Source organism: Eulemur rufifrons, chromosome 3 (assembly GCF_041146395.1).
Source record: "Eulemur rufifrons isolate Redbay chromosome 3, OSU_ERuf_1, whole genome shotgun sequence".
NCBI classification, from domain to species: Eukaryota; Metazoa; Chordata; class Mammalia; order Primates; family Lemuridae; genus Eulemur; species Eulemur rufifrons.
Window position 1 is genome coordinate 34,063,786 of NC_090985.1, and position 12,867 is coordinate 34,076,652.

The 12,867-nt window shown below is 36.1% G+C and overlaps 1 protein-coding gene across 3 annotated transcripts in view; it reads right to left on the reverse strand.

Annotated features, from left to right (window-relative positions):
* Positions 1–9,277: 9,277 nt before the first annotated feature.
* Positions 9,278–12,867, reverse strand: part of EFR3A (EFR3 homolog A) — a 99,292-nt gene continuing 95,702 nt past the window's right edge. For all 3 annotated transcript variants that reach the window (XM_069465399.1, XM_069465398.1, XM_069465400.1), the window contains one exon: positions 9,278–10,113. In XM_069465399.1, coding sequence (XP_069321500.1) covers positions 10,008–10,113 — 106 coding nt within the window. In that variant the 3' untranslated portion in view covers positions 9,278–10,007. The remainder of the gene's footprint in view (positions 10,114–12,867) is intronic.

Consider the following 12,867-nt stretch of genomic DNA (forward strand, 5'->3'; position numbering starts at 1 on the left):
ATACATGAGTAGACTCTGAAGGTGAGATGACAGAGACAATGAACAAAAAATATCTCAACTCTCTAATCAATGAAAGCTACTTTTGCTTTTATGAAAAAAATAGAAGGGTGTATATTTAATCAGTCTTATGAAATCGCCTGTGGGTCATGAATAACTTACTGAGGATTAATACCAATGAGTAATATGACAGCTCTTCTGGTTTGTGCCCTAAAAATACAGGTGGCATCCTGGTTGTTAAGTGAGTATCCATGTGCCACAGCCACCACCACGAGGCATCACTGATCACCCTGTCCTAGGTCCTAGCCTTGAGTTTTAAAAAATAGAGTTTATCTCATTGGCTTGAAGTTCAGGAAATGCAAATGCCCACTCTGACTTTGGCAATTTAATATTATCGTGATTGCAAAAATCTTAAATTCCATCTATCCATCCACCCACCCATTAATTACTGAGATTTTACAGTGTATTAGGCAAAAAGCAATGTACTACCAGAACCCCCTTAAATATTTGATGGGGATACAAACCCTTTGGTTCACATCATGTTTTTGGGTCTCAAGCCCCATATATCATGTATCCTGTGGTGAGATTATGTTGAGTTTCTGCCTGTTCCTCAGACAAGAAAGCAGAGCTTCTAAAGAGTTCAATGTTTGCTGACTTCTTCATGGAATGAAAATACTCTGAAGTTGGCAACACCTTAAGAAATCAAAAAGTTATGGTGCCAAAGCAATAGCTGATATCCTTCCCCACCTTCTACAGAAACCATGTGGTGAACATCTTTTAATGAATCCAACACATTGGATAGGAGGCCAATTTCATTTTCTTTGCATGTGGATATCCAGTTTTCCAAACACCATTTGTTGAAGAGACTGTTCTTTCCCCATTGTGTGCTCCTAGCTGACCGTTAATGTGTGCATTTATTTCTGGGCTCTCTATTCTGTTTCATTGGTCTCTGTGTCCATTTTTAATGCCAGAACCATACTGTTTTGATTACTATGGCTTTGCAATATAATTTGAAGTCAAGAAATATGACACATTCATCTTTGTTCTTCTTGCTCAAGATCGCTTTGGCTATCTGGAGTCTTTTGTGGTTCCACATGAATTTGAGGATTGTTTTTTTCTATTTCTGTAAAAAATGCTATTGGAATTTGTATAGGGATTGCACTGAATCTGTAGATCACTTTGGTTAGTATGGACATTTTAACAATATTAATTCTTCTAATCCATGAAGAATGTCTTTCCATTTAACTTGTGTCTTTTTTAGCTTCCTTCATCAATGTCTTATAATTTTCATTATATAGGTTTTTTACCTCTTTAGTTAATTCTTAAGTATTCTAATTTTTCTTGCTAATGTAAATGGGATTATTTTCTTAATTTCCCTTATAGGATAGTTTGTTGGCTGGGGTGTACTAAAAGAAATGTACTGAAGGCTGTTAAGGGGAATTGGTTTATGTGATTAGGCCATCTGGGTTTGTTATTTGGTGATTATCTGGAGGAAAAATAAACATCTCATATCTGTAGGACAGGAAGGAGTTTTGCAAATTGGAGCAAGGCGTCCACCTAAGTCAGGCTCTTACCCTCTCGTGGGAACTGGGAAACAGGAGAGCTAGGTCCCTGGGTAAACATTTGCCTGCTAAAGAGATGGCTCCCAGGTCCTGGAGGAGATATTTCTAGGTGGTAGAAGATTTATATCTCAAAGAGGAAAGGAAAGGATTTATAGCTGCAACCTTGCTAAAGTAAATGCTCTAAGACAAGTGAGGTCAGCAGCCTAAACTCAGGTTTTGGCTAGAACAAAGAGTAATCTTTTGTCAGCATTGAGCTTTCTCAGGAAAAAACGTAAGGGGACTGGGGTCACCATCCTAAGGATGTAGCCCCAGCTGTTAGAAACTATGTTAGTGTTTGTTCAAGTCTCTCAATGTCTGTGGTGGACAAAACTGTCTCTGCTGAGAGTTGCAGTTCTCACAGGTCAAGGTTGAGGCTAGTTGATAGGAGGGCTCAGAGGAGCTGGACAAAGTTTGGTCAAGGAGAGTTTTTGTGATCATTCTTTTCTCTCTTCCTACAGCCTACTGATCACTGCTACATTTATTTAGCTCAAACACAGGCCTTTTCCATGACTCCAAATTCATATATCCAAATAGTCATTCGAATCTTCATTTGATAGTCTTTAGACATCTGAAAATTAACTTGGTCAGGGCAAACCCCTTGATTCCTAGTCTCATGTATCTTCTCCCACTGTGAACTTGCTCTTTCCTCACTCTTCCTGCGTAGCAAATGACACAGCCAGTCACGGAACACGATCCAGCCTCAAACCTAGGATGCATCTTTGACTTTTCCTTCTATCTTCCCAATCCAACGCATCAATACACTCTCTTGGCTCTACCTCCCTGGGTCTACATCTCACCAGCAACATCCAGCCGCTCAGGTGCTGACCATGAAGCAGGCCCATATTCCTGCAGTCTTGCCAGGGAGAGTGGTAGGTAGCGTACAGGGCCTTTATGACAGTCTTTCAGAGGGGCGTCAGGTAGTCAGTGCAGCGTGGAATAAAGTGGTAGTTTGATTTCTATTTACAGTAGTCCTCCCTTATCCATGTTGTGCTTTCTGTGGCTTCAGTTACCCGTGGTCAATTACACTCTGAAAATATTAAATGGAATATTCCAGAAATAAACAATTTATAACTTTTAAATCATGTGCTGTTCTGAGTAGCACAATGAAATCTTCTGCTGTCCCACTCTGTCCCACCCAGGACATGAATCGCTCCTTTGTCTGGTGTATCCATGCTGTAGACACTACCTGCTCATTAGTCACTTAGTAACTATCTCAGCTTTCAGATTGACTGTCATGGTATGGCAGCACTTGTGTTTTACTTAATAATGGCCCAAAGTGCAAGAGTAGTAATGCCGGGATATTGTTATAATTATTCTGTTATTGTTGTTAATGTCTTACTGTGCCTAACTTATAAACTATCATAGGTATGCATGTGTAGGAAAAAACATAGTATATATGGGGCTTGATACTACCTGTGGTCTCAGGCTTCCACTGGAGGTCTTAGAACATATCCCCCACAGATAAGGGGGGATACTGTACTTCTGTTTCTTGTTAATAGCTTCTCAAGAATTTCACTCTGGTTGGGTGACTAAAGGCAGGATTCACGCATTCTAGATCCCAGGTAGTAATACCATCTTATGAAAAACTCTTGAGTTTATGCTTAACACACTGTAGGGCAGGTTCAGGTTCTGAAAGACCTTGAGTATCTGGCCAAGGAGCAGGCACATTAGGTTTCTCCCCCACCCCGATACAGTAGAGAACCATTAAAGATTTTTAAGCAGAAGTTGTGACCCTATGTATTTTTAAGAGATGATTCTGACAGCGCTTAACTGAATCTGAACTTAAAAGTCCTGTGCTGTCTCCTCATTCCCAGCTGTGTGTCTTGGAACAAGCACAGATTTCTATCCTGCTTAGTTTTTCCTTCCTGAACCACCACTGCGCATTTCACATCTCTTCCCGAGGGCCCATCTTGCTAGTGGCAGAGCAACGGAAGGGGACAGCCCCATTCTGCTCCAGACAGGCCAGAGTGAGTGGGGTTAGACCTGATGACTTCTAAGGATTCTTCCAGTTCTGACATGTTGTAACTCAGTAAAAATAGTCTTCATAGCACACATACATTGTACACTGAATCATAAAAAGCTAGAGCTGGAAGGGAATTTAAAGATGGTACTTTCCCAGAGTTTACAGGATTCTGATGGCAATCCCTTCCCCTATAGTATAAACCAATAAGGTGGGGAGAGAAATAAAGATTTTTCTTCCACTTTTAGTTCACATGCTTTCTAGTACATTTTCAGATTTCAAATCCTTTTCTTAGAAAATAGTTTGAAAAAGGTAGGCAAACACATGAACAAGTAGCTCTTCCTACTTCCTGGCATCTTTTTCTGGGTGCCTTTCACAGGCCCTCTTTTTTTTTTTCATTATTATTTATTATATTTTGGAGTAATATAGCCATATGCAGGACATTATTTGAATGAAGATATTTATAAGCAGTTCTTTGCAAGTCACACACTCTCTCTTCCCTGGGTCACGCTCATTCATTGTCAGTTTCAATTATCCTCAATATGCTTTTGACTTCCAAATCAATATCCAGTCTCTGAATTTTTGGCCTGAATGTTCGACTTTTCACTAATGTTACTTGGATGCCCCACAGGCACCTTACATTCAACACATCCAAAATGGGACTCATGTTAGAGTCACTTCCTCAGGAAGCAGAAAGGCTGCCATTAGATGATGGAAATGCCACACTGATGGGCTAAGAAATTTGAGTTTTATTTTCTATGGGAAAGTCTGAGAAGCGTTTTAAGCAGTACTTCCTGTACTTCAGAAAGATCAATCTGGCAGCAAAATAAAAAATAAATTGTAAAGAGCACAGATTAGAGACAACAAGAGGCTAGAGTAGCCTATTTCAATTAAGAGGTAACTGTAAAACAATAAAAGGACAAATCATCCGATTTAAATGGGTAAAAGATTCACAATAGATATTTCTCCAAGGAAGACATACAAATGGCCAGTAAGCACATGCAAAGATGTTCAGCATCATCAGTTATCAGGGAAATGCAAATCAAAACCACAATCTTCATGCCACCTAGGATGGCTATAATAAAAAAGACAGACAAAAAGTTGGCAAGGTTATGGAGAAAACGGAACCCTCATACACTGCTGGTGGGAAATGGTGCAGTCACTTTGGAAAAGAGTTTCACAGTTCCTCAAAAACCTAAATACAGAGCTAGCACATGACCCAGCATTTCCACTCTAAGTATATACCCAAGAAAACCAAAAACATATGTCCACACCGACAACAAACCTGAACATAAATATTTATCACACCATTAGTTATAACAGACAAAAGTGAAAACAACCCACATGTTCATTAACGGATGAATGGATAAATAAAATGTGGCATATCCACACAATGTAATATTTCTTGGCTATAAAAAGTAATGAAGTTCTGATAATGCTATAAAATAAAGCTTGAAAACATTATGCTAAGTGAATTAAGCCAGACACAAAAGACAATATAAGATTGCATTTATAGGAAATGTTCAGAATAAGCATATCTATACAGATAGAAAGCCAATCAGCACTTGCCAAGGCCTGGGAGTTGGGGAGGTGGAAATCAGGAGTGACCGCTAATGGGTATGTGGTTTCTTTTGGGATGATTTAAGTGTTCAGGAATTAGCGATGATTGATGCTTTGTGAATATACTTAAAAGCCACTGAGTTGTACAATTTAAATGGGTGAACTTTATGGTATGTGAGTTATATCTCAATAAAGCTCTAATTTTTAAAAAGGAGGCTACTGTGGATTGAGTTGGAGGTCCTATAGCCCTAATGTTCACTTTCTTTATTCATTTAGGTGACTTATAATTACCACACTTTTTACATTTTATTATTAGGGGCATGGAAGGGTATTCCTAATTTTCACATATGCTAAAGTTGATGTCATAATCAAAAGTTTAATAAATAGTCTGGAAACACCTAGTGAATAAGTGCTAAATTGTACGAGCTTTAATCCCATGTTTCTCATCTGTGAAACATAAGCTTTGAATGAACCTGATTCTAAGATCCCTTCAGCGCTTCAGCTTCTTCAATAAGGAATTCTACAAGTAATCTTTTCAAAGTAGGATTAAAAAAAAGTAAGAGGCAGCAAAAAGAATGGTGCAGGATGTATTACAGCCAAAACCACTGAGTAAGATGGGAGAAATGTGAAACTATAAATCAGATGCTCCTAGATTTCGTCTTGCTCTTAAATACCAGATGACATGGTGCTATCTTGGACATCTTTTGCCTGACTTCACGTCGTCTAATCCCCACCTCTCCCTCTAGACCCTGCTGTGATAACTAGTTCCACACAGGCTCCAACTGCCTCATGGAGGGGGAATGACAATGCCGGCCTTCTGCCCTGCTGTATTTACTTCTGCGTTCTGACAAAGGACTTCTCTGAGAATGAGGCACTGGACACCTTGGGTAACAGCTCAACACTCAAACACATAGTCCCGAAATGTGGACGATTTATGAATGCCACAGGGTCATCCCTAACCATGAACAGAAGCCAAAGGATAAATGCTTTCCCCATTTTCATCCCCTGGGTGGACAGTTCTGAGATTATTTCATTGACTCCTTAGAATGTCCAGTAGGATGGGTCTCCAGGAACCTCCAGTGATAGTCAATTAAAAAACAGATCCTCTTAATTGGCTTTTTCTCCTTCTATGTTGGATCACTTCCCAAAGTAATACCTGCACATAAGCCTTGTCTCAGGTTCTGCTTTAGGGAAACCTAGGCTAAGAAAATTCCTTCCAAATAGTCTTGACGCAAAGTAAAAGGCAACACTAAGAGACAGAGTTTGATGTTCTACCTTAGTTCTGCTTTTTTCATTCATTTGAACTTAGTACCTGGGATCAACAATTTACCCGATGAGAGAACAGGTAATAGGATAACAGCAAGTTGGAACTGGAAAGAAAGCATATGAGATAGCATATCATACAGTGCTCATTTTGTACCTATGCAAACAGGTTCAGAAATGTGGAATGACTAGCCTGAGACTACAAAGCCGAGAACGCTGCCCAGGTTCCATATTCCAGTATCATGAGCTCAAGGAGGATTATCATTAATAAACATTTATTAATCTTCTAAGTGGTTCACTTGGTTATCACAGCTAACCTCAGATGGCAGAACTTACTGTCCTCTTTTTACAGATGAGGATTTTGTGGCTCAAAGTTCAGCCACTTGTCTAAGGCCACTCAGCCAGGAAGTGGTGGGGTTCGATTTGAACCAGAGCCCGAGCTCCTTATGTTCCTCACTAATAAATGAGGTTCCTGAACCCCATCAAGATGCGATGTCCAGCTGTACACGTGGTAGATACGCAAACCAGGGTGGCACAGGGTACTGAGATACTTTATGCAATTTATAGAGCCAGGAGATAAGGTTGAAAATATAATCAAGACTGATACAGAGATGGCAACTGCACTTTCACAAGCACACATCATGAGCCGTACCTTAGCTGTTTTTTATCATGACTAGCAGTCATCATTCTGATATGTCCAATACATGGGAATGAATCCACTTGGCCACTTTTTTTTTTTTTTTTACTAAAGCTCTTCATTTTAAACTAAAGCAAATATTGAATAAGTTTAATTAATGTGATAGCTATTATAAAAATGTACTTATACACAAGTAATTCAATTTTTGTTTTATTGCTTACATATGAATTGCACAGTGAATTTTTACATTTGAAAAAAACTTACTTCATTACATTTAATACATATATCAGCAACAATAAGACAAATAGTTCCATTTTCAGACAGGAAGAAGAGAAACATTTTGGGTAGGGGGAGTCAATTGCTGGTAAAATGTAATACTATTTTAAAAGATAACGAGTTCAGAAGTATTAAGGAAGTGTGTGTGTGTGTGTGTGTGTGTGTGCATGTGTATTCAGGTAAACTTCAATGACAATAAAACTCTATATAAGCAGTCACAGACAACACAAGTATAGAAGGAAAATTTAAATGTTAACTGTTCAATGTCCAGAAAAAAAGAATGATATGAGCAACTGTATACAGCAAAAAGAGGAAGATTAACAATTTATTAAGAGTTTTCTATATCTACAAAAATATAGCAGTACAGTGACCTTCAACAAATCCTAAACTTTCAGTACTGGAACTGACTACAACACAATATGCACAGCTAGTTCCTACAGAATCCCCTTTCGACATGGACGGGTCAGCCAGACAAGAGATCCGTTTCTTGGGAATCCTTGTCAACAAGACCAGTTCAGTAATCCAGGATGTACAGAAGACTACTGTGATTTAAAACAACAAAACCCCCACAAAACCCAAACCAACAGTTTACAAAGACCAAGAGAAAGGTGTGATAAACATTAATTGCAATGGTTTTCCTTTACATGCAGTACATGCAGTTTTAAATCACTGAAAAACACGAAATTTTGTAGAGCAAAGTTTGTGTTTCACATGAGTGCAAATGAATATATATCTTCTTTTCTCATACTATTAAATTATATTTTTCCATACAAAAGCACACAGTGTTAATCTATAAAATGACATCCAAGTGGATGATGATTGTTTTTGCATGTCCCCCTGCTTAGATTTTTAAAAATGCACAAAAATTAATAGCCTTCTTTAAAAATACAGAAGGGAAAAAGGGAAATTAAAAAAAAAAACAAAACAAAACATAAAACTTGGCTTATTATTAACTGGTGAAGCACTTTACCTGATCAAGAGGCAAAGTTCCAGTGACAGCTGTAATGGGGCCATTCAGTCCTCCAGTGGTGACTCCACTGTCACTCTGAAAACAAGGTCTTGTTAGTCTACATTTAATAAACAGCCTAGGATGTTCTGGGATCATTTTATAGGTTTAAATGACTAGATACTTTTTCAAGATGTTGCACTTTGGTTTAAATATTCAAAAATCTTTGAGTATGCTTGTTCTATTATTATTTCCTTACTTTTCTGTTTCTACTAAAGGTGCCCAAATAACCACAAATGCAAAGTTAAAACATCCCATTCTTCATTGCAATTTTCCAAAACAAAACAAAACAAAACCCAACAAAAACAAAAAGGCTGAAAATTCAATTGTTTTTTGAGCTACAGTTTTTGATATGTATACAGTTTTATGTAAAAAGAAATTGAATTTGAAAATGTAGAATTATAAACAGGTGATTTTATAAAAATGTCCTAAGATAATTTTCTAAGAGTTATAAAGAAAGTCATTCATTTTACCATGTGATGGAATTCACTTAAATGTACATAATTTTATGGGCCTGTAAGTGCATGTGTAGAGAGAACCTGTGAGCTTGGTAAATGAAATCAAAAGCAGCTTAAATTGACGAACTTAGCATACTTGATTGCTAAAACATAGGCACTCTTTTCAAATGTAATATAACTAATTCATAACAGAGATGCACAAAACTTATGGTTCAAATCTTACAAATTAAAAGTCCATCTGGGGAATTTTTTGACTATGAGGATCTAAAACAATGCACAATATAAAAATGTAAATTAATGTGCTCTTAATAGAAATCAAAATGTACAGACTCCTCACAGGTGAACTAGTAGCTATTTTAAATGTCTTTTTTTTCCTATACTAAATATATATTCTCATTTAATTCATGGAGCCACAGCAAAATACTACTATAATTTCAAAGCACAGCCTGTAAACTAATACATCTTATGATGTAAAAAATATTGCACAGTTCGGTTCTCCAAGAGTAAACTCTATGTCTCTCAAGCAAAATGATCAAACTCTCGGCAGGAAACACATTATTACAAGAACTAGATGCTTTAAGGTATGGCAATTTTTAGGGTCATACTGTAGGAATGCTATTCAACAGATGTCTTATTACTGTGAACAAGATGAGGAATGCCTATCACATGTTATTATAGCAAATGAATAGACGGACGCCTATCACAACTTATCCAATGCATGGTGACACAAAGCCATAGAACAGTTTTGCAGGCCCAGGATTAGGAACATATTTGAAGGATTAGGAAAACATTTCAAATATTTGAATATATTTGAATATATCCGCTTTTGCAGAGAACCAAAAACAAAAGCAATTCTATTTCTAAGCAGTTGTGTGGATGTTTAAGAAATACAGTAGACACTTAAAACATTTTCAGTTCTCTGAAGGCTTACTTTTTTAAAAAATTACATTTGTGAAAAGTTTAAAATATATTGTTTAACAAGGGAATAATATGAGACCAATATATGTCCAACTTTAAAAGCCAATAGGAACCTCAAAGCAAATTAACATGGCATAAATCTATCTTCAAATGTACTCTAAATTATATATAGCTCCAAAACTTCTAATATGGTATGCCAAGCATTTGGTTTAAAGGTAGTTCCCATCATTATTTTCAAGAAGTATGTTAATATGCATTAAGTAAACCCTGAAAGCTCAGCTTGGCCTTAATTTTAAGTTTCAAATCCGATGCTGAGGTCTTCATGAGCCACTCAGTACACACACAGATCTGGAAACTTCATCTCATAGACTGGGACAGACTGGTATTGGGCATGCCCAGAAGTAATGGTCAGTGTTCCTGATGGACTGGGAGGAGGACTGTGAAAGAAGAACAAGGCATTGTCAATAGGTGTATTTAAAAGCTGTTCATTTTACAGAGCATTCTATCTACTGTCTGCAAACATCAAAGTTAAGACTCTTTAACTGCAGAGATCAACACTGTGTAGTTGCTGGTCAGCTGCAAGCTCTATGGGAAACAGACCACGGCAGTGTTGAGTCGTTTTTAAGTCTAAAACAGACATTTTCCTTTAAAAATATGTATATATAATTTTTTATAATGGCATTACACTCTACCCATTCTTGTGAGCTGCTTTATTTCATTAGTAAAAAATTCTTTCATGCAGATATTACCTTTTTTAATGACAGCATGGTATTTCCTTATATGGATATATCATAGTTGGTTTAATCCAGGGTACAAATGCAGGCTCATTTCCATTTTTCATTATTATGAAAAATAATGCTCACAATCTATTCTTATATACACATGATTTTATCCTGACTGATTGTCTCCTTGGTTTGTAGTCTTACAAGTAGAATTTCTAGATCAAAGTATATTTAAAATTTTGACCTTGATACATACATATTGTCAGAATATCAGCAATTTATACTTTCAGCATTTCATTATATCTATTCTCTTATATTGTTATAAATATTGGATACAGTTAATCTTTTGTTTTTAATCTTTGCCAATCTGACAATTAAAAGTGAATTCATTCTCATTTTTATTTTTAATTTTTGGTTTACTATTAATGATAAATATCTTTGTAGTATCCATTTTATGTTTCTTTGAAAATGTAAATTGCCTATTGGCTCTAATCCTACTCGGATGTTTTTCTCTTATCAGTTTGGGAAACTAATTTCTTTTGTCATGTGATACAAATACTTTTTTTCAATTCATCACATCATTTAATTCTCAATTTGTTTTTTTTTTTTTGCAGATGCTTAAAAACCTTACAAAAAAAATCAACTGTTTCCTTATGATTTCTAGTTTTTGAGTTATATTAAGAAAAACTTTTCCCCAAACCAAGATTACAAAAAATACTCCCATATAAATTCTAGAGTTTCTATGTATTTTTCTAAACAAAGAGTTAATTAGTCTACCTTGGTAAAAGATATGAAGTAGGAATCCTTCCCATTCGTCCCTCCGCCCCCACCCATTACTGGTTAAGTCTTTAGCAGTTGCCCAAACAAGATTAACTAACATTTGCTTTTTTCCTGGAAAATCTGAAATCTTATCTTTACTATAGATACTTTCTATATCTGAATTTTCCTCTATTCTACTTACCCATACATAAGTCCAACCTGCTGTAAGTACCAAAGATCTAGCATATGTTTTCCTACCAAGCAAGGCAAAGGCTCCCTTGTTTTTTCCCTACAGCATTTTCCTGACCGCCCTTGCATGTGTATTCTTTCACACTGCCCTCAGCATCACTTGTTCAAATGTAAAAACAGATTCTTTTACCAAAACGATAATCTGCAGAGAACTGATGTCTTCATGATATTAACTTCCTATTCAAAATCAAGATACAAGTTTCTATTACATAGTGTTCTTAAGCATATTTTGGAGATTTACAGTTACTTCATATAAGTCTTAGTTCTTTGAGTTTATTAGTATTTTATGGGTAAGAATTTTTCATTTGAATTAATAAATGCACAAATATTAACTTCATATAATTATGTTTTAACTGTAAACTGTCTTCAATTGTTAATTTATTCAGTTTGCTCTCTTATATTTCTTTGATAATCTACTTTTGGTAACCAGTAATAATTTTGCAATTGTTTTTCCAACATTTGTAATACCCTCTTAAATTTTTTATTGAGGGATAATTTTCATGGAGTGAAAGGCACAGATCTTCAGTGTCTTCTTTCATAAGAACTGAGAAATGGAAACACCCATGAAAATCATAGCCCAATAAAGATACTGAACACTTTCATCACCAGAAGTTTCCCTGTGTACCTAACCAGTTTATTTCTCCCCACCCCCACATAGTATACACACACATCCACATCCAACAACTATGTTTTGATCTCCATAACTTAAGATTAGTGGCACTCATTCTCAAGCCTCATAGGAATGGGTCTATACACGCTCTACAAATGGTTCCTACAGGCTATACTCTTTCATGATTTCTTTTACTTAATGTTTTTTAGATTTATCAAAAAAATGCATTCTTTTAAATTGCTGAATGGTATTTCACTATATTAAAGATACCATTTGTCTATCTGTTCTCCCATTGATGGAAATTTGGCAATTATGAAATAAAGCTGTCATAAACATGTATTTTTGTGAATATAAATTATCATTTCTCTGGGTAAATATTGAGAAATGGGATTGCAGGATTATGAGCAGGTACACGTTTAATTTTATAAGAAATTGCTAAAATTTTACAAAGTGGTTTGCACCATTTGATACTCCATGAGCAGGGTGTGAAAGTTCAAACTGGTACACATCCTCATCTACATTTTGGATTTTCAGTATTTTTACATTTAGCCATTTTAATGGGTGTGAAATGGTATCTCATTATCACTTAAATTTTCATTTCCTTCTTGACTAATGATATTGAACACTTTTACATGTGCTTATTGGCTATTTAAGTAATGTTCCTTTCTTGGAATGTCTGTTCTTTTGCCCATTTTAAAAACTGTCCTTTTATTTTTGAGTTGTAGGAGTTCTTTGCCAGATATCTATATTGTGCACACTGTATTTTCTCATAATCTGTGGTTTGCCTTTTCATTTTCTTAATGGAGTCTTTTAAGGTTAAGTTCTTAATTTCGATAAAGCCCAATTTATCA